This window comes from Cydia amplana, chromosome 6, assembly GCF_948474715.1.
Source record: "Cydia amplana chromosome 6, ilCydAmpl1.1, whole genome shotgun sequence".
NCBI classification, from domain to species: Eukaryota; Metazoa; Arthropoda; class Insecta; order Lepidoptera; family Tortricidae; genus Cydia; species Cydia amplana.
Genome location: NC_086074.1, coordinates 9,812,093 through 9,833,806, shown reverse-complemented (window position 1 = coordinate 9,833,806; position 21,714 = coordinate 9,812,093). Strand labels below are relative to the sequence as shown.

At 35.9% G+C, this 21,714-nt stretch overlaps 2 protein-coding genes across 4 annotated transcripts; both read left to right on the top strand.

Moving 5' to 3' along the window:
• The first annotated feature begins 413 nt into the window (after nt 1–413).
• Nucleotides 414–3,466, top strand: LOC134648784 (serine/threonine-protein kinase PLK4). 3 transcript variants are annotated; one of them, XM_063503340.1, is made up of 3 exons: nt 414–564; nt 954–1,046; nt 1,137–3,466. In XM_063503340.1, exon 3 carries the CDS (start codon nt 1,228–1,230, stop codon nt 3,259–3,261), a length of 2,034 nt encoding a protein of 677 aa, XP_063359410.1. In that variant the 5' UTR covers nt 414–564; nt 954–1,046; nt 1,137–1,227; the 3' UTR covers nt 3,262–3,466. The 3 variants fall into 3 exon arrangements, with proteins under 3 accessions (XP_063359410.1, XP_063359409.1, XP_063359408.1); XM_063503339.1 differs by having other exon boundaries at nt 414–634; XM_063503338.1 differs by having other exon boundaries at nt 414–663.
• A 2,515-nt stretch (nt 3,467–5,981) lies between these two features.
• On the top strand, nt 5,982–9,922 carry LOC134648783 (large ribosomal subunit protein uL23). Its single transcript, XM_063503337.1, has 5 exons — nt 5,982–6,042; nt 6,557–7,014; nt 7,157–7,284; nt 8,596–8,772; nt 9,793–9,922. The coding sequence occupies exons 1-5, from the start codon at nt 6,012–6,014 to the stop codon at nt 9,875–9,877; spliced, it is 879 nt and encodes a 292-aa protein (XP_063359407.1). The 5' UTR covers nt 5,982–6,011; the 3' UTR covers nt 9,878–9,922.
• The last annotated feature ends 11,792 nt before the right edge of the window (nt 9,923–21,714 follow it).

Here is a 21,714-nt window from a genome sequence, read left to right as displayed (position 1 = left end):
TGTTTTTTTTACACACTCTAATGCACTCATGCCATGAATCTAGTATAACTGGATTGGGCATGAGTGGTGGGGATAACTAACAGAACGGGATAGTCTTATGTATCTTTCAGTAGGAGTAGCAGCGAAAGCGCTATTATTGTTTGTCCTTGTCACAGTCTCACATCTTGTTTTATTCCCCACCGTAAATTGACCACCGTGATTGGTCGAATTCATTTGTTGCCCACCACAAAATCCGTGGCCCACCATAACAAATAAATTCGACCAATCATAGCGGCGCAATGCGACGCTATGATTGGTCGAATTTATATGTTTTGTCCCTCGCGAAGGCACGCTTAGACCACTTCTATAGGATGCTACCTTCTATGACTCATGCACTGTCACTTGTGACAGTTCCGAATTGGAATATATTTTAGCTTGGCGTTCTTTTAGAAGTTTTCGTTAGTAACTTGTCCCGTTATTATAAATTAAAGTTTGGATTTTTAGTTCACACAAATCAGTGCATATGCACGCATAAAGTCAACTCAAATGTTGTGTCGTTACTCACAATTTTGTGGAGATCCAAAGGTTGTTATGACATCTTTACAGCTATACAAATATTTATTACGTCAATGTGAGAAGTTACCGCCTGATGCTGGTAAATATTACAAATTTGCCATCAAACAGGTATATATATTTAATATATGCTTTCAAAAATAATATTAATATGTACGTTTATAAATCCCTTTCTATTCTATGTTAATATTTACTTATTTATTACCTACTTGCAAAGAGATCCTATCAAAAGTCTAAGTTTACACTTGACCTAAGCGGTACCTTATAAAACCGGGTATACTGCACTACCTACATCTAACATGTTACTTGTAATAAGGAGACTAAAGCATAGCAAGTGGAAATGTACATTGTACTTAATATGGTCACAGACAATGTTATCACACCACTTTTATTTATTTCAGAGTTATAAACAACACAGAGTGGAACCAGACCCAGAAAGGGTAAAGCAAATGATAACTAAAAGTATTGAGGACGCCAAATGGATAGTCAATAAAGTGAGTTTACACACATTAGTAGTTATAAGATTAATTCAATATAGTTCCAATAACAATGTCATCACTAACTTTTAACTGTTTTTGTTTCAGTACACGCAGAAATAATGGATGTTAAAAACCATTCACTTTATAGAATTGACAAACAATTTAATTTTGTGTATGATAAAAGAATTTACTAAGTATGAGTGTGTTTGGCGAAAAGATTGAAGATTATGAAATATTTGAACACCTAGGTAAAGGAGGATTTGCACATGTTTACAGAGCAAGATGCCGCAAATCAAACATATTTGTTGCTATCAAAATGATAGACAAAGCCTTAATGGCAAGTGCTGGGATGATTGGCAGAGTGAGACAAGAGGTCACCATACACTCGCGCTTAAAACATCCAGCTATTTTAGAATTGTACACTTTCTTTGAAGATGTGCATTATGTTTATTTAGTATTAGAATTAGCACATAATGGAGAATTAGCCAGACATTTTAAGTTAGGGAGCTGTGGTATTGGTGAAAAAGCTGCTGCTGACATATTCAGGCAAGTGGTGAGTGGGGTGCTCTATTTACACTCTCACAATATTATACACAGAGATTTATCTCTAAACAACTTGCTCTTGACTAAAGACCAAAATGTGAAAATTGCTGACTTTGGGTTAGCAACACAGCTCAATGGACCAGATGAAAAACATGTTACTATGTGTGGCACACCAAACTACATTTCTCCCGAGGTAGCTTCCAGAGCAGTTCATGGTTTGCCCGCAGATGTCTGGGGTTTAGGTTGCTTGTTGTACACATTGTTAGTAGGGAGTCCACCATTTCACACCCAGCATGTTAAAACCACACTCAACAAAGTTATTCAAGCAGATTACAAGATACCAACAGAACTGTCAATCCAAGCCCAGGATATTCTACAAAAACTGTTATGCAAAGACCCTACAAAAAGAATAACACTTAAAGCTGTTGCTGACCATCCATTTGTAAATAATATGGTCATGGTGCCTTCTATGGCCAGACAGGACTTGTCAAGGGATTCTGGCTTCATTACAACTTTGCACAGTACTCAACATAGCAGTAAGTTAAGAAGTGAAGACAAAACTGGATCAGACTATATGGGCATTTGCAGAGATCATAATGCTGCCTCGTCAATGAGTAGAGAAGCAAGAGTGCCACTGATGAATGTATTTTCTGGAATACAAGATAATGTGTCAGCTCAGAGCAATAGTTATAAGTTTGCTATTGATAGAGGAAATGAAAATATATTGGTAAATCAAATTGCTGCTAAGAACCAGAATCAATTAAATAATGATTTTGCCCAGAAACTGGGAATTACTGCTGTAAATAGTACATCTTTTTTAGATAATATAAAGAGGCATGATACTAATTGCAAAAATGATGGAAATGAACTCAAATACACAATAAATGATGAGAATAAAGAAAATGTATCAAAACCGTGTAAAGTGAATTCAAATGTTTTAAGTGTACCTCCACTGTGTGCAGATAGACTGCCAGTTATTTCACACAAAACCCGAAATGCTATCCTGAAAATTGAACCTGGTGGTGTAATAGTAGAATTTATTAAAAAGAAAGGAAAGGATAGAGAAGAAAAAGTTGTAGAAATATGTAAAATTTCAAAGGATGGTATGAAAATAGTAATTTATAGTGTGGACAATAACAAGGATAAACCTAAACTAAAGGAACATGACCCAAAGCCTGATGAAATATTCACATACCACAATTTGCCCCAAAAACATTGGAAGAAGTATTTGTATGCATCTCGCTTTGTAGATCTTGTAAAGGCAAAAACACCAAAAATCACACTGTATTCAGAACTAGCCAAATGTCAGCTTATGGAAAATGGAACAGATATTGAGCTATTTTTTTATAATGGGGAAAAATTAACTTATAACTCTGCTGATGGTCTTAAAATTATTGACAAAAACCTTAAAACACATCACTGTTCGGCTCCAGAACTTAAACACTTAACAGATCATTTTGAGGAGTGCTCTAATAGGATGAAGCGTATACAGGAAGCTCTGTCTTGCATTTCAGATGAATGTTTCCCTTTGATAATTGGTAAAAGACCAATCCAGTCTGCCACTAATGTGGCATCTCCATGCCAAGGCTCAGTTAATGCCTATAGCACTCCTGTTTGGAACTTTGGGTCATTTCAGCGCACTGGAACTAGCTCGACTCAAGCCCCAAGTGATTACAACATGAAGTGACGCGACAAGTAGACACGGAAAACATATACATAATACAAATCCCTTCAAATATAATACTTAACACTGGACATGCACAATGACCAATTTTTTATGCTGATAATATCAGACCGTTTTTTTTTGCATATAAGTTTACTGCACGTAACATGTCACCTTTGTAACAATATTTTATTAGTACGACAAATATAGTTACTATATTAGATTTTAACATTGTTATAATTTTTAGGTTATCCACTATCACACCCATTGTCAGTGAATAAGAACACAAAAAACCGGCCAAGTGCGAGTCGGACTCGCGCACGGAGGGTTCCGCACCATCAACAAAAAATAGAGCAAAACAAGCAAAAAACGGTCACCCATCCAAGTACTGACCCCGCCCGACGTTGCTTAACTTCGGTCAAAAATCACGTTTGTTGTATGGGAGCCCCACTTAAATCTTTATTTTATTCTGTTTTTAGTATTTGTTGTTATAGCGGCAACAGAAATACATCATCTGTGAAAATTTCAACTGTCTAGCTATCACGGTTCATGAGATACAGCCTGGTGACAGACGGACGGACAGCGGAGTCTTAGTAATAGGGTCCCGTTTTTACCCTTTGGGTACGGAACCCTAAAAACTATACTCATCTTTTGGGTGCTAGTAGTAGTGTAAGACAAAGATAGTTTGATTGTCTCCGTCTATGTTTGAAATGAGACAGTCCTTTGACAAACTATACCTACCTATCCAACAATTAATGTTAAAGAATAAAAATGCTGTTCTGGGCTATCAAAATATAGATTTTGTTATGTTTTCTGGCTTTATACAGGCAAGGATTTATAGCCTATCGCTGTTTTGTCTCAAATTTATAAAGATTAGGGAGCTTCCTGATAACCCAGGATGAGGGTATACAGGGTGGCCCATTTAGATCCATCAGTATGGTAAAGTCTGAAACTATAAGACGTACGAAGATCTGTTCTTAGGAACCATCGATTTTAATAACAAGAAAAACTGCATTCGTACTTTTAAAAAAACCTGTACTCAGCTCGGGAATCGAATCCGGACGTTTTGAAAAATAAAACTAAAACTATTTTTATTTAGATATCGATTGTATAGGTCTTAAGCAGTAAATTTTACTATGAAACATGATGTCTAAAATGAATAAAATGCATTGCTTTCATATTCTTTAATTTATTTTAGCAAGTGTTCGGAAATGACCACCGCCTTTTTATTATTTTGAGTCATAGAATTAATATGACTAGAACAACTGTCAATCTTCAAAAGTGCGACCAAAAATGAAATGCAAGTGTGTGCGTAAATTGTCTATGTGAGATCAAAAATAGTGATGTCATGTTACAACATATTAATAATCTGTCGATGTTTGATTGCTTTATCGACTATTTTTTCAAATGTGTTATTTGAAACGTTAAAATTCTACGACATTATGACCTATAAATAACACTTGCACTGCGTGTGCTATCAAAATCGTTGCAGACTTATCTTAATGTAACTCTTACTGTGTTGGAAAGTGAAGTTTAAATTTACCGCTAAACATGAGCACCTTCAAAAAGGTATAACAATCGTTATTATTTGAAGTCGGTTATAAAAGCTAATATCTTAATGATGTCTTGTGAAGAAATAATAACATAGCTATTAATATACCGACAAGTTATCGATACTGTCATATGAACATTTTGTCAAGCCCTAGCGTAAAGTAACAGGTTATGTTTTTACACAAAATATTTTAAATTATAGACTAATATGATAAAATATTAGCATACAAAGGAAGAAAAACTTATAATGAACTTTATAAACCGGCTGCTTACACCTTTTACGCTGTTAATTTGACAAAATATCGTTATGAAAATTTCGCTCGGAATATTATTAATCCTCTGAAATGAGTATTTGCTTGGATTATTTGGCACTGTAACACTGAAATCCGGCACACTACAAGACACCATCTTCACTGAATTACTTTATTTAATACTTTTCGTCCTAATCCGTGTATATTTTTCAATTAGAAAATTACCGTGATACGCTCTTGGCCGTCCGCGGCCGTCGTCAAAGTCAAAAGTGGTTACGTTTTCTCATTGGTAGTCTGACTTTTTCGCACTCATGGGATGTTCATATACGTGATGGCTTCCCTTTCGCACACTTAAGCTGTCTGTCAAGCGCGAGCGGGAATTGTATGTCTGTGTTTTGAGTACAGGTTTTTTTTTAAATATATGAATGCAGTTTTTCTTGTTATTAAAATCGATGACATGGTTCCTAAGAACAGATCCTCAGACTTTCCCATACTGACCTATCTAAATGGGCCATCCTGTATATATTTTTTTAACGTTATCGTTGAACCACCCTGTATATAATTATGTTAAAGGAAAATTGTAAGAATCCGCCGTTTACAAACGGCGGCGTCGGCGTTGTCATTCCCCTGTGGGCATGTATGACCACAGACATACAATTCCCGCTCGTATGACGAGCTACGCTTGGAGCGATAACGTATTTTTTCCACTTTGTAGCGAAAAGCGCCTACGAACAAAGAACCCGCCTATCGGGGCGCTGGCAGTGAATGTTCCGAATTACAAATCGCATGCAATATAAGTGCAATATCATCCAGGTCTGTAGAGTCTTTTTTGTTTACATTCATTAAAAACGCCTAACCTCTTTTTTTTATTGGCTGGCTTAAAGGACTCGCATCCAGGCCATAACTGTAAAAAAAAAATTTTTTTTTTATTGGTTTGGCAACACTGAGACAGGCTCCATCTTTTCTGTCACGATGCCTCCTAAGAAGCAGCCCGAAAAATCCGGTAATATATTATTTTCACAAGTTTTAATCAATGATTTATAATGAAAATATAGTTCCATAGTGTTAGAACTTGGTCTCCTCTTATAATATATTTTTCGGGCACAAATCATCAAAGATTTGTTAAGTTAAATGAGTATTTCAGATTGACATTTGTGTAGCCACGCGGTTATGTTTCGTGTGTGGCTTATTTCTTTTGGATAATTTGCCAAGTAATATGTTGTTAAAATGCGCTGAGTTATTAGTGTAAAAATTGATGTTTAAATTATATCCATGCACATCAATATAAATCATGACAGTGATGTTTGTATTATAGGTTATGTATTTACAGACTAAAACGCGTTCCCATCAGTTCAGATTCAGATATTCTATTCAGATATCTACCTCATCTCCCAATGAAATAATAACCTCGAATTCTACTTGATATTTACTTACTGCTTTCGTTATATTCTAGTGCTCAATGTGTATTATTATTCTAATTATATTATCGTTCTATAAACGTTTTCCATCTCTTTTAGGTTCCGCTGGAGCCAAACCTGCTGAAAAGAAGCCTGCGACGGCTAAAACGCCCGCAGCGGCTCCTAAAACCGCGTCAGCCCCCGCTGCAGCTGCTAAGCCAGCCTCAGCCAAGACTCCTGCACCTGCACCTAAAGCTGCGGCGCCGAAGTCTGCTCCGGCGGCCAAGCCTGCTGCTGCTCCTGCTGCTAAGGCTGCCCCTGCCCCAGCGGCTGCTAAGCCCGCTGAGAAGAAGTCAGCTGTGCCTACAGCCAAGCCTGGCTCTGCCAAGGCTGCTGCCCTAAAGGCCAAGTCTAGTGCTAAGCCTTCAGCCAAAAAGGCTGCATCTGCCACTAAGCCAGCAAAGCCCAAACCAGCTGCCGCTAAGCTTAAGATTGCCCCTAAGCCCAAGAAGACTGGCATTAAGGGACAGAAGAAGGTTGTCAAACCTGTTGTTAAGGCTCTTAAGGCTCAAAGGAAGGTAAATAACATTTTGTTTTTCAATATGAATCCATTAAAATACTACAGAACTACCAATTAAAATTATTGTTAACTTTATTGTGATTGGTGTCTTTTTTTTATTATAAAATATGTAGTATTATATATTATTCCTGCATCTTCAGGTTGTCAAAGGTGAACATGGCAAACGCGTGCGAAAGATCCGCAACACCGTGCACTTCCGCAGGCCCAAAACGTTTGAGGCTCCTAGGCAACCCAAGTACCCAAGGAAATCTCTGCCCAAGAGGAATCGGTAAGCTGTTTATTATTTATTAATACTTACATTTAACCTTTTCGACGCTGTGTCCAACACAAAAGCTGTCTCTCAGACGCCACATCACTGAAGTGTCAAAACTGAAATTCAACTTTATGCATATGCACCTAGGTCTATGTTGCTCTGTGGTCTATGACCGATTAATCTGTCAGCTCCCACGGCTCATATATGAGCCAGAACGCTTATGATGACGTCATATCGTGGGATTCGACAGGTTAATACGTCTTTGGCGTTGGACCTGTGGTGCGTATATAACGGTCATTGGCGTCCAAAAGGTTAAGACCAACTGAATGTTTATATTTAGGGATCATCCATTAATTACGTCACACGAATTTCTAGGTTTTTTTACCCCTCCCCCCCTCGTCACACTTGGTCACATTTTGCAAACCCCTCCCCCCTGGTGTGACGTCACATTTTAGGCAATTTTGTTTTCAACGAAATCGACAATATTAATTCGGCAGTATTTTTTTAATAAAAAAATATTTTTGATATAAATATTAGTAATTTTATAACACAACGAAAGTTACATCCAAAATCTCATTATTTAACTGTACAGCGAATAAAAAAATATAAGTTAATTTTCGGTTACTGATGAAGTTAAAATGTTTGTGACTCCCCTCTCCCCCATGTCACAACATGTCACATTTTCTTGACCCCCTCCCTCCCCCTAATCGTGTGACGTAATTAATGGATAACCCCTTTAAACTGAATAGGTTGTGTGTGACATGCAGTTTATAGGATTTGCTAATTTTTAAATGAACTTAACTTAGAATAGTAATTATTTATTAATGAAGAAACATCAGTTTGCTGTGCTGTGCTTAATATGCTTACCATAACTATTTTTTGATCAAAATTAATGTTTAGAACAGGGTACTGAAAATTGAGGCAATTTATGATTATTAAATATTTATGGAGTTTGTGGTAATATATTCTTTTCTAATTAAGTCTGGTTTATTCCTTCATTTGCCAGGAATAGTTTTTCTGTCCTACTGATTTTAATAACTCTTTGAGTGAGTTGAAAACAACCTAATAAATGTATAAAATCAATCAATATGAACAAATTCTAATACATTTTGACTTATAATACTTACTCTTCTACCATATAAATAAAGGTGAGAATATTTTTATTTAGTTTCTAATTTACTAAATATAATATGATGATATCTTTGTGGGAATCTCATTGAAATAGAATGATATCAAAATTACACAATACTGATTATAATATAATTTTTTATAACTTCAACAATATTGTATTCATCATATATCTCATAAGTAATTTGTATTTTTCAGCATGGATGCCTACAACATCATCAAGTTCCCGCTGACCTCTGAAGCAGCCATGAAGAAGATTGAAGACAACAACACTCTGGTGTTCATTGTACACACCAGCTCAAACAAGCACCACATTAAGGCTGCAGTTAAGAAACTGTATGACATTAATGTTGCTAAAGTGAACACCCTTATCAGGTTGGTATTTCTGAACTGATTGTTTAGCTTGTACAAAGAGTATAGATTTTATAGAGAGTTAATGTCATGGTAAATTATGTAGCCACAGTAAATTCACCGCCATCTTTTGACAGAAGATTAAAACTGTTAGAACGCCATTTAACTTTAATCCTTATTCTTTCACTGATATGTGTTAATTTGTAAATATTGAAATTAGTGCCATCTAGTCGAGAATAGGCCAAAGGTATGGTGCGCCATCTTTCGAAATGATTGCACCATACCTTTCTCGGCTAGATGGATCTATACTCTTTGGCTTGTACTTAGATGTAATTGTCAATAAACAAGATGGACAGATGAATAAAAATAAAACTTCCTGTCTACAAATTTGAAGCAAACTCATAATGCGTTTTTACTGACTGATGTGATCAACATAAGAAAGTAGTGCCACTTTTTATTAGGCTTCTTATAAAAGTGGTTTGATTGAATGTTATTTATAGAATAGAATAAAATTTATTCAGGACGCTTATACAACAACATTTTACAAAAAACATGTCACAAAAACGGTTTAAAACGTCACTGTAAAGGTTTCCACTCAGCTTGGTGTCAAGGTATCTTATGAGTACCTTGACGCTGGTCTTCCGTGGATACCCTTCCAAAAAAAATGTTTACATGCCATGAAGTCAAATTTCTTGTCTTTCAAACCAAACAAACCCTTCCTTTTGGACGCCAATGACCGATATATCCGCACCGTAAGTTCAACGCCAAAGACCGATTAATCGGTCACAGACCACAGAGCAACATCGACCTACGTGCATATACATAAAGTTCAACTTCAGTTTTGACACTTCAATGATGTGGCGTCAGCGTGACAGCTTTTGTGTTTGACACGGCGTGGAAAAGGTTAAAATGATGATACTTTGTGGGAATCTCATTGATTAAGAATGATATCACAACTACACATTTCTGATTATATTGCAAATGGTGTGACACATAAAATGAAGCATTACAATCATTATAACACATTCTTTTTTCCGTTTTCAGACCTGACGGCAAGAAGAAGGCGTACGTACGGCTAGCCCGAGACTACGACGCATTAGATGTTGCCAACAAAATCGGCATCATATAAGCGGATGTTTATTCTATATATACTAATAAAACCCTAAAAAAACTATCCAGGTTGTATCTTTTAATTCATTACTAGAGTAGTTAATATTTTTCTCTTGCTGGGGCACATTTTTCGATCGGTATTAAAGTCTATTTTTTTATTCGGTAGACTGAAATGACAGTTAATTGTATGGACATGAAATGTCATTTCATACTATTAACTGTCATTTCAGTCTACCGAATAAAAAAATAGACTTTAGACTAATACAGTGAAACCTTGTTAATTGACACCTGGATAAATGCAAAACCTCAATAATTGCAACCAAAGGTCCGGTCCCGGTCCCTTGAGACCAAAAGGCCTCTATAATTGAAATGTTTGAACCTCTATAATTGAAATTTAGATTTTAGTGCTTTTCGTAATTTTACCTCTGTAATTGACCACATCGCAACTAAGACCTCTATAATTGACACTTTGAAAAAAAAAACCGTTATTTTAGCTCTTCTTATTACCTCTATAATTGAAACGAGTCTATAAGTAAGACCTCTGTTATTGAAATAATGTAGACTTGTAGAGAGCAGAAACAATATTTTAATAGCAATGATAATTTTATTTAAATGTTCACCCAGAATTCAATTTATTAATTGGGTATCTATCACAGACTGTAGTAGGTGAAATAGTGATTAAATCAAAAACATAATATGCTTTTTACATTCCAATAAAATTTTCTTCTACAATTCAAGGGATTATTTAAAAAAAAAAACAAATGATTATAAGCAGTAACTAATGTAGTTAAGTGTAAAAGTGCAAGTTATATAATATACAGACCAGAAACCCAGAATCTACTTTCAATGGTTATTTGAACCTCCATAAAAGCAATTTCTCTGAACGCAACCTCTATTAATGAGAACCTCTATAATTGACACAACGATTTTTTGAACCTCGTTAATTGGCACGACCTGCTTAAATGAAAAACTTGGTTAATTGAAAAAAAAATTGCCGGTCCCTTGAGATTGCAATTATCCAGGTTTCACTGTATTATTAGTCCACAAATTGTCAAATCGTATATCGTTGTCATGACACTAATATAGTTGTGAGAAATGGGCCCCTGGATTAATTTAATTAGTAAAATAAGATTTCTTTATTGTCAGAGCTGGTACATAGGTCTTATAAATATCACAAAAGTCCATGACACTAATATAGTTGTGAGAAATGGGCCCCTGGATTAATTAGTAAAATAAGATTTCTTTATTGTCAGAGCTGGTACATAGGTCTTATAAATATCACAAAAGTCCATCAGCTTGCCCGTTTCGGGCGTACAATTATAAACTAACCTAGTGCATGCAAAAAACAATAACATAACATCATAAAACGATTAATTGTCTATGTACATAAAATATTGATTTATTTGTAGTCTAGTCGAAATGGGAAAAACGAACCCCGTCATGTCCGTCCTTCCGTCCGCCCGCCTGTCCGTATGTCACAGTCATTTATTTCAAGAAGTATCACTACATAGTATAAAACAGGATAGTTTTTATCCCAAAAAAAACCTCGGTTAAAAATGAAAGGTAAGGTGTAGGATTGTATGGGGAATCAATAACCGCTAAACCGATTTGGATGAAATCTACATCTTTGATTTAGTTGAAAATGATACTAAACTTTACTTAGAACCTAAACTTAAAGAATTATTAACCTCAGACGACGCAGACGCTTAAAACTCCCCCACCCCCCACCTGCATCAAAAATCTGGGTGGCTCCACTTCTTAAATAAATTTTAAGAACACAGATTAATTCTGCCAAAGGAAATCTTTCAGAGAACGCCGTGGTTGACCTTTGTAATGCCCAGAGCACACTCGACTAAATACCCATAAATGACATAATGCAAAGATGCAAAAACTATAGGTATTTCCTTTGTTGTTATGCATTTGACCCGCAAGCTATTTTCCTTGTTAACAGTATGTTTGGATTTTGTACCATTATAACTTTTTTTTATGAATCACTACAACTTGCCGTATAGTAAATTTTATTGACTTCCCAGCTATGAATAACCCTTTTGGTTTCGCCCTGCTTGGCAGCGTCTATTCTGTGTTCCTCCGTCGCCGTCACACAAGGAAAATGCCAATATTTATACAACTTGTTTAATTAACCATATAAATAATCAAACACGAGAAACCTACAGGATATTTGTGTCTGGGATTCGAGGTTTTCCAAACTACACAATTTGATTTACAATTTAAGATTCATATTAACTTATTTACAATATAATGTATGTACCTAATTTTAAAACTAATACGTAGCGGAATTATGAGTGAAAATCGTGTTAGTTTAAATCAACATAGGTAGTGAATCACGACTTTTACAACCAACAACAGTCGTGTAAAAATAGGACTTCTAAGTAATAATTTGAAATGATACATATTTAATGGTGTTCATTCATATTTGATTGACTAATGTTAGACGTAAAAAAGAAGCGCTCAAGATTCCATTTTTTGAACCACTCGCTACGCTCGCTTGTAAAACAAATAAGTATTAAAGCCATTTAAGCATAACATTTGTATGGCATGGCCGTTTCCTAATAAGATCAAGTTCGCCATACATTTAGGTACTATGGCGTACTTGATCTTAAAAATAACAGACGGACTATACTTAACAATACTTATCTGGGGGCACGGTAGTGCCCCCGCCAAGTCGAGCGCGAAGCAAACACTGCCGTACCATCCTTTACTGGAACCATTTCGCCGCATTTTCAGGCCCCTATTTGAGATCCTCTGGATAAGACCAGAACGCAGAAATTTTCGTCATCCAGTAAGCTATAATCACATACTTAAAATCCAAAATTTCAAGTCTGTAGGTCTGTAGGTCATTTAGTTCCGAAGTTAAGCGAAAGCAAAGTTTCGCATTTATGACACTCATTCATTCACTCATGATCATCAGAATAGAATTAGTACTTCCCATAAACTCAAGAGAGCTGAAATTTGGTACAGAGTTATGGTTTAATGGCCACATAAAGGATAATCCTAAAAATATTGCAATATCAGTCACGTTTTAAAGATCTAAGAACTGCACAAGTAAGTTTGTAATCCCATATAAATATATGATATTACAAAGTTACTGTTGCAGTTCCTACAAATAGTAGGTAAAGTACACTACGATGTACGATGTGAGTATTAATGAAGATATGTTTAGTTATGATATGTGTATACATAGTATGGGTATAAGTACCCGAAAAGAAGGACTGCCTACAAAAAGAGATGAGATCCCATCAAAAACATTACATGTAAAAAGGTGCAAGTCTCACAACGCTTTTACTACAAAAAAGTTTTGAGATGTAATGTGAAACCAAGAACCAAGTCAGTTATTTTAATCAGTGCCAGGGGGTGTTAAAACCGTATCAATAAGATATCTTTAATTTGTAATACATATAATGACTTGGCAATCGCACATAATGCTTTACTCGTACCGTACTCGTAAATATGTGTAATGCTCAAACTGTAATTAGCGCTAGCGTTATGTTCAATTAGAATTATTTTTAATAGGTGACGATGATCCTTTTGTCATTATACTCATTATGCAGCCGTGCGATGGCTAAGTCATTATACGTATTACAAATTAAAGATATCTTATTGATACGGTTTTAACACCCCCTGGCACTGATTAAAATAACCGACTTGGTTTCACATTACATCTCAAAACTTTTTTGTAGTAAAAGCGTTGCGAGACTTGCACCTTTTTACATGTAATGTTTTTGATGGGATCTTATCTTCTATCTATATGTATGTCTATAGGGAAAATAAAAATAAGTATGAAAAATCGGATGTGAATATTATTCTCAAGGGTTTACCTACTGTTTCACATAACATTTCCGCTTCTAATGGATGTGCCATGATCAGCCGTAAATAAATTAAACCGTTCAATTTATTACGTATGCATATGCTAAATAGTAGTCCGGTTTTGAGCACCTACCGACCGCTGAAGATCTGCCGAGGAATTTTAATAGGAATATTATGCTATGTTCTTACTTTACAATGTAGTGTAGTGAACAACCATTATACACGGGTGATTTATTTAAAGTCATTTAATTTGAAGGGTGCATTCCTGAGCTTAAATTAAGTAACTTTCTCAAAGAAACCGGTATTCTAATTAAATTCATTTTGGAGATGATTCATTATTTATTTGTACGAGCGTGTGTATCTAACACTTTCCATGTTTACATGCATCTTATACCTTTAAACGAGCAATTCGTGTATATTTATTTATTTATTTATATATATATATTTCGGGGATCTCGGAAACGGCTCTAACGATTTCGATGAAATTTGCTATAAAGGTTTTTGGGGGTAAAAAATCAATCTATCCCTGGGAAAACGCGCGTTTTTTAGTTTTTACATGTTTTCCGAGCAAAGCTATTAAATTAGTGTTTAGTATGAGTTCATTTGCTACTAAACGCAAGTACCATCGCCCACACCACAGACGTACATGTCATTGTCATCGCTTACGCTTACATACTATTTCTATGGCCCACACTGTTAACTGACAGTATTACGAAAGGCATAAGGTCCACCGATGGACAGTTAAAGATAAAGAGTGTTGCTGTTTTTGTACAGTCACATGTTTTAATTTATGACCCATTTTTGTCTCTTGTCACAGTGACAATAGCATGAGGTTTCATATTGATTGTCACTGTGACAAGGTACAAAAATGGGTCATAAATTAAAACATGTGACTGTATCTTCTCGGACGATCGATATTCGAACGAAATGATTAGATTAGATATATTTATTTCTTAAAGAAAAAGACACAGTATTTTACACAACAGGATAAAACAAAGGCTTTCATTAAAAGATCGTCAATTTAACATTAAAAACAGAAAGAAAAAATAAAACAATATAAAATTTACAAATAAAACAATGTCATAATAAAAAGAAATGTTAATGTATACATAGTTAGGGCCAACCCAGGTATTGTCGAATGTCAAGAACAGGGATGTTGCGAACATCCGCATCCGCAAACGCGGAACTTCCGCATTATTTTCAACATCCGCATCTGCATCCGCATCCGCATAAAATCGATGCGGATCTTATGCGGATGCGGATGTCGAACAAGTCGGTACAGTAACGTCTTAGCGGCGGCGTAAGTCGTTTCGTCATTACCTATAACGAAATCGTCTAGATCCAGAAAAGTCGGCCAAGTTACTGTTTATTAAATATAACGCACCTATATTCTTACTTAAATACTAAACGTTTCGTTTTTTTTTAAATAAAAAAATACTAAAAATGTAATATTTGACGTTTTCTAAGTACCTAATCTTGACATCCGCATCCGCTTCCGCGGATGTGAGCCTTTAAATATCCGCATCCGCGGATGTCAAAAAATCTGCATCCGCAACATCCCTGGTCAAGAACAAAAAACAAAATATTACAAAAAAAACACTCAGTTGTAAATAACTTTATCAGATTATTTAAATCAAAAATAAAATGAAAATAATATATTAAATGTCAACGATCTTAATAGGTAGCGAAAAAAATGTCATTGATATGTCATAGACTCATAGTTTTAGTTTTCTATTCAGATTTTAATTACTGGTAAATATTGGTTGGTTCAGAAAAAATCGGAACTCTTAAACCTCGACTACGCTAAGTTTGCACCGACCCGCTTGGCACTTTGGGCGTTTTCAATTGTTTGGTTGATTTAAACATAATGGCCGTGTTATAATAACGAAATTATTTACTTTTTATGAAAAATAACTGCCACTCAGTTTCCTTAAATGTAGCGGCATGGCAGCGCAGCGGTGTGCCACGCCCCATGCTTTATTGCGCACCTAATCTTATACCTTTAAACGAGCAATTCTTGTATATTTATTTATTTATATATTTCGGGGATCTCGGAAACGGCTCTAACGATTTCGATGAAATGTGGTATAATGGGGGTTTTTGGGGGCGAAAAATCGATCTAGCCCTAGCTATAAGACCTATCTTATCTCTGGGAAAACGCTATATTTTGAGATTTTAAATGTTTTCCGAGCAAAGCTCGGTCTCCCAGATATTTAACCTAATTTGCGCAACTCATGGAAGGCTCTACATACTTAAAGCGCGTGTGGCAATGTTAATGTGCATGTAACACCCCTGTAGTGGCAAGCGTCCATAGGCTAAGGTGACTGCTTACCATCAGGCGGGCAGTATACTTGTTTGCCACTGACGTGGTATGAAAAAATGTGACGTTTGTATTCAAATTGCTGCAAAGTTAGCTTAGACGGACTCTAATTATTATTATATTTATTATGGTACGAAGTGGATACGAATTTTTTTTTTCATAAGTAGACCAGACCAGCTACCATGGTCGCATTTTTATCACCTGTCATGCCATGCGTCACTTTCGCACGTACATATTTGTCAGAACGTGACAGCCATGGTGACATATGATAAAGAGCCGGCCATCTTAGCCCTACAGGTACCTATTTGTGCAGTACCTATTAATTAAAAACATGGAAAAAGCGAAAATATGATTTTTAGTTTGAGATTTAGGTGGATTTTTAGACCTGGATTTCTTGGTAGGTGTATGCCAAGGGTTCACGAAGATTATTGTAAAAAGTTCGCGAAATGGCACAGCACAGGTTTCAGCATGTGATAGGAATTAGGAGACGCGTAACTGACTCGCTTTTGCGTTTAAAAGAAACATAAACATCAACATCTTCCAACTGCGAATGAAACCCGTTAAAATTCGTAAACTGATAGGTAGGTTAGATTTACGTCATTAAACTTAGGTATTCTTGTTACGTCAGTGCGTACGTTACGTGACGCTCTGTCGTGAACTTGTGCTTGTTTTTTTTGCTAAGGCGTGGCTAAGGCAGTTGCTTTTTGGCAATCAATAAGTGTTTTGTACTTATAGAAAGTACATTCGTAAAAGTAAATCGCATAGTTTTAAGTTTATGCCAATGACTTTAAGTCTTTGGTCTTTGCAGTGTCGAACTAAAACGGAAATCGTATATGTCAATGTTTCCTTATTCCTACGGGGATTTCCGATAATTGTGAACCTGTACAATTACTGGGTTAATACATAAGTACTTACTAACTTTTTATCTTCCCGTTGTTGGGTTTCATTGAATTTCATTAGTTTACAATCTTATAAACCTACAATACAATACATCACTACACCTTAAAAAACGAAAGTCCCTCGCCGCGTCTGTCAGGTTGTGTTGTGTGTGTGTGTGTGTATGTATATTCGCGATAAACTCTAAAACTACTAAACGAATTTTCATGCGGTTTTCACCTACCTATCAGTAGTGAATAAGAAAAGATTTGGGCGTTGTAATATACAAACTTACTGAGGCGAGGTGGGCCGAGGTTGATTGTCCAATTTTTGATTAGATTTTTCATGCGAGTTGAAGCCCGAATGAAGGTTAGCGTTAACTAGCACTTAATTTTTCAAGGTGCAAACTAGTGATTTTTATGAACATTAAAATAAAAGATTGTAATACGAGAGAGTTTCTGTCTACTTCTATTGGTATACTCTAATCTAACCCGATACTGATCTAGCGAAAATCTAAAAACCTGTTATACCAGCTATCGTGAAGAAATACCTCAAAATTTGCATTCAACTTTGCACACTGGTTTCACAGAATAAAGAGAGCCTGGATGCATTCTTTCCGAGCCGGTGTGGTGCTAATTCATGTAGGTAACATGTTAGATATATGTACCTACCTTCTACCTTTTGGTTTAAGAACCCTTAATTCATAAGATTCGATTAGGTACTAGAGTCCATTTACAAACATTATAAATCTAGTCACGTTACCCGGTTTCACAGTAGGTACTCGTATAGATGTAGATGCACGTGACAATGCCAATCGTTTTGACATTGGGTATAATGGCCTATCTTCAACTACCTAATAATTCGGGTAGTTGGCTAACAGTAACCTCATGATAGCCATGATACGAGTATTATTGACCTTGAATTGTTGCAAGTTAATATATTATGATTAATATTTATCCAAACCCAAAGGTATTTAGTAGATACAGTCGACGATCGCCTACCTATTTAGTTCTCTTGTTGTGTTGTGGCCAGAGGGGCTACCGCGAAAACCGAAATTCGCAAATCGCGAGGATCTTTCTCTTTTACTCTAATGAAGGCGTAATAACCTATATGTAATTATATGCAAAATTTGATATAAATAATATACATCGTATTGAAAGTATTAACTTGTAATGAACATGTAGGGGAAACTGGGGAGGGTTGATCACCCCTTTTGTTTTTAGCATACATATTCTTAACTATTTGTAGTATTAAAAAACTTTATAGACCATACGACTCAGAATTTATCTCTTCATTAATAGTTTGAATTAGAACAGATTTGTGCAATAAATTAGATCATTATTTAATGAAAACCCATACTGTTGACTTTTACCATGTAAGGGAGACTTGTTTACCCCTGGTCGGGAGCCTTGATCCTAGGGGATCAAGTGACCCTGGTTCTTGGGACACATGGTAAACATATTTTTACCATGTCTCCCCATACCAGATTCTCATTGATTATATAACTCGGATCGCTATTAGCAATGCATCTATAATTTGTAAAATACACAGCAAACATATATATATTGCATCTTCCATGCTTTGAAGTTGTATTTCCGGTAATCCGATGTCTAAGCCGAAGGGATCAAGTTTTCCAGATTTGGGGACACTTGGTAAAAATATTTTAAGTGGCAATGTCATATTTCGAGGGTAGTATCTACATTAATTTATTCACTTTATCTACGGAAAATTAATATATGAAGATATCAAACACATATTAATCCATAATCTTATACTTTTAAAAAACAATGTAATCGTATTATCCATAAAACAACATAAAATAGGGAATCAATTTGTGTACCCAAAAAAAAACAAAAATCTAAGTTATTAACATAAAATTTCTTGTAACAAGCTAATTTTTTTTAAAGTTCTTATGAAGGTATTTTTAGCGTCAGATACCTACAGCAATTTTAATTTTTTTATCCATCACTGGTCGTTATTGTTTACTATAATAAATAAGTTTAGAAATTTACTGCTCACGTTTTGAGGACGGTGTTTGAGCTGCATAATCCTAAAATCCTTTCTATGGAACGTCGGTTCTATAGTACATAACGTCGGAAAGCCATTGAAATAGCATTTCATCCATAAAAACAAATATCGACGGTTGAAAACCAAATATCGTTATAAGTGTTTTTTGTCGGCCGAGTAACATCCCCTGTGTGTAAAACGTTTAACTTGATAAAAAAGACCAAGTACGGGTAGTTCGTAAAATGTTGATGTCAACTTTAGTCAGTCTTTTCAAAGGCCACCGGGATAATTCCGTTTTCGGAGTCGGTTGTATAATTAAAAACGGAATTATACGCCATTAAATTCCGTTTTAATAAACAATAATGAGTCAAAAAGTTCAAAAACCTTGAAAGTTTAAATCAGTGTTTCTCTGGTCGTACTTTCGCGGCATGATTTACTAAAGAAAAGAAAATATTTATGATAGCTCTATGAATCATTTTGTAAGTAAATTTATTACAATGTATACTTGATCGCTTTGGGGGTGACATGATCCCGGAATCATATCTCCCCTGAAGAAAAAGACAAAGTCACCCCATACATAGTAAGATTATAAAACGTGCCGTACTCGAAACATGTGTTCGCGTATATCAATGTAATCCAAGTTAATCATCACTTCAATAAACAACAAATAAAATAAGCACACTCACTAACATCATTTCCATCTCATATTATAAAATAAATCCAGTTAAAGCTTACCGAAAATTGAATATAGTACGCAGAAAATCTTTCACCGTCCGCCATTTTTGAAGCACTGACTTTTCCGATACAGTGCCATGACCTTGGAGGATACAACTAAACGGAGTAGCCATTAACAAGCTTTCCCCTCTGTCGAAAATAGGCGGCCAACGGTCATACACAATGTATGGACTGACGTTTATCTGACATGGCTATTTTTACGTTATGCATACATTTGACGTTCCCCTCCCCCGCAAAAATCGGCAGACTGTTTTGTACAGAAAATTACAGACAAGGCGTCTCCCTTTGATTATATCCTCTAAGGCCATGACAGAACGTGAAGTTAGGAACGATGAATGAGTGTTACCAGCGCAAAAAATTGTATCTCGTTTGGTTTGATTAAAAATTAAGTTTACCAAGTGTCCCCTAGGGATCGACTCTCCCCACCCTCACCTACGCATTCTACGTCACTGTTAATTCATTTGCGCCCCGCACTTGTGGCATATCTTGACCTTTTAAATACGTAATGTTGACTAAATAGGTATCCAAAGGTTCGGTAAAATTAATGGACATTGGACGTAATTATATACATACTATTAGGTAGGTACGAATATTTTTCTTATCAGTGTGATGATATCGTCATCACACTGATGCGAAGCGTTATATTAAACCGGGCGTCAAACCAGTTTGCTTTTGAACGGTGTGCAAGTTGTCCTCGTACGGAACGCAATGCGCAATACTTGGGCTTTTCCATCTCAAGTTAACATATTATACAGGGTGCTTCCTGTAACAGGAGCAATAAATTAAACTGTAGGCTGTACTCCTCAAACTGACCAACATTTGTTCAGCAACTTTTGAAAATAACTCGTGTTTTGATTTTTATTACACTTTAAAGTTTATTCTAAGACGCAATGTATTGCAAATTTAAAAATAAAAAACATAACAATGTTTAAAGCGTGACAAGCAACGTCAATGTGTTTGATGTCAGCGTACATTGAAGACAATATTTATTTTGTATGAAAGTCTAAAGGATTCATAATGTTTAAAAGTTGCTGAACAAATGTTGGTCAGTTTGAGGAGTACAGCCTTTAGTTTAATTTATTGCTCCTGTTACAGGAAGCACCCTGTATAGGTACCTATATAACCTGTCCTGAAATTTACAACTTTCTGTGCTCCGTTTCGGTTCGACGTCGATGACATTTTTGTGGGTGATTATTTGATTTGGTGTAAATCGCATGTCGCCGGCGTTTTCCGGTACTAAACAAAGTTGGATCTTTACCGTGTCTTATAATTATAAGTAGTAAATAAAAAAATATTTACACATGCCGTTTTCCATTTCACGCTAACTTTAGAAGATCTATGTTCTTTAAGGCTCCCAAGCATAGGTTCCCAAACTTTTTTGGGCCACCGCCCATCACTTAGTGGACGCTCGAGTTGGGCGTGCAGCGGGGCGGGGCGTGCGGCTTGCATGTTAAACAAATGCAAACGTATAGGAGCGGCCTGCTCAAATCCCTTGGCAGCTCGACGCCACGCTGCACGCCCCGCCGAACGCTCCGTTTCGAGCGTCCACTCAGGCCTTACACTTAGGTGTCAAAAAAAATTTCAGCACCCACCATCACAGAATAAAAGAGGAATTAACGTGTGGGACACTATTATTGAGAAATTAAATAATAAATCTTCGATAGATAAAAACGAATTACATTTTATTTGTCAAACACAAGAATAATCATCCAGTCCGTAAGTTGACACACGTTAATCAAAATTGGCTTACCGGCCTGCGTTCGCAGGCGGAGGTAAGCGAATCAAAGAGGTTCGCTACAAACGTATTTTTAATTCACGGAATAACCGTGAATGTCTACCGATACTTATTACCATAGAGAAAAATATACATAGAGTGCTCACTCCATACATCAGTTCAGACTATTAATTTCAGTGTCTACATCTAACATCGAGTAGCGGAACTATCAGTACTGCTACTTGACAATAGATTTAGCACCGACCGGAAAGTCTTATCTCAACAGCATAAGACTTTCCGGTCGGTGGCTACATCTATTGTCAAGTAGCAGTACTGATAGTTCCGCTACTCGATGCTAGATGCTAATAGTCTTTTTGGT

Coding starts and splice junctions, on each gene's coding strand:
- LOC134648784 (XM_063503340.1), top strand. CDS start 1,228: ATGAGTGTGTTTGGCGAAAAGATTGAAGATTATGAAATATTTGAACAC.
- LOC134648783 (XM_063503337.1), top strand. CDS start 6,012: ATGCCTCCTAAGAAGCAGCCCGAAAAATCCG. Junction 7,015..7,156: donor CTCTTAAGGCTCAAAGGAAG/GTAAATAACATT, acceptor CTGCATCTTCAG/GTTGTCAAAGGTGAACATGG. Junction 7,285..8,595: donor TCTCTGCCCAAGAGGAATCG/GTAAGCTGTTTA, acceptor TGTATTTTTCAG/CATGGATGCCTACAACATCA.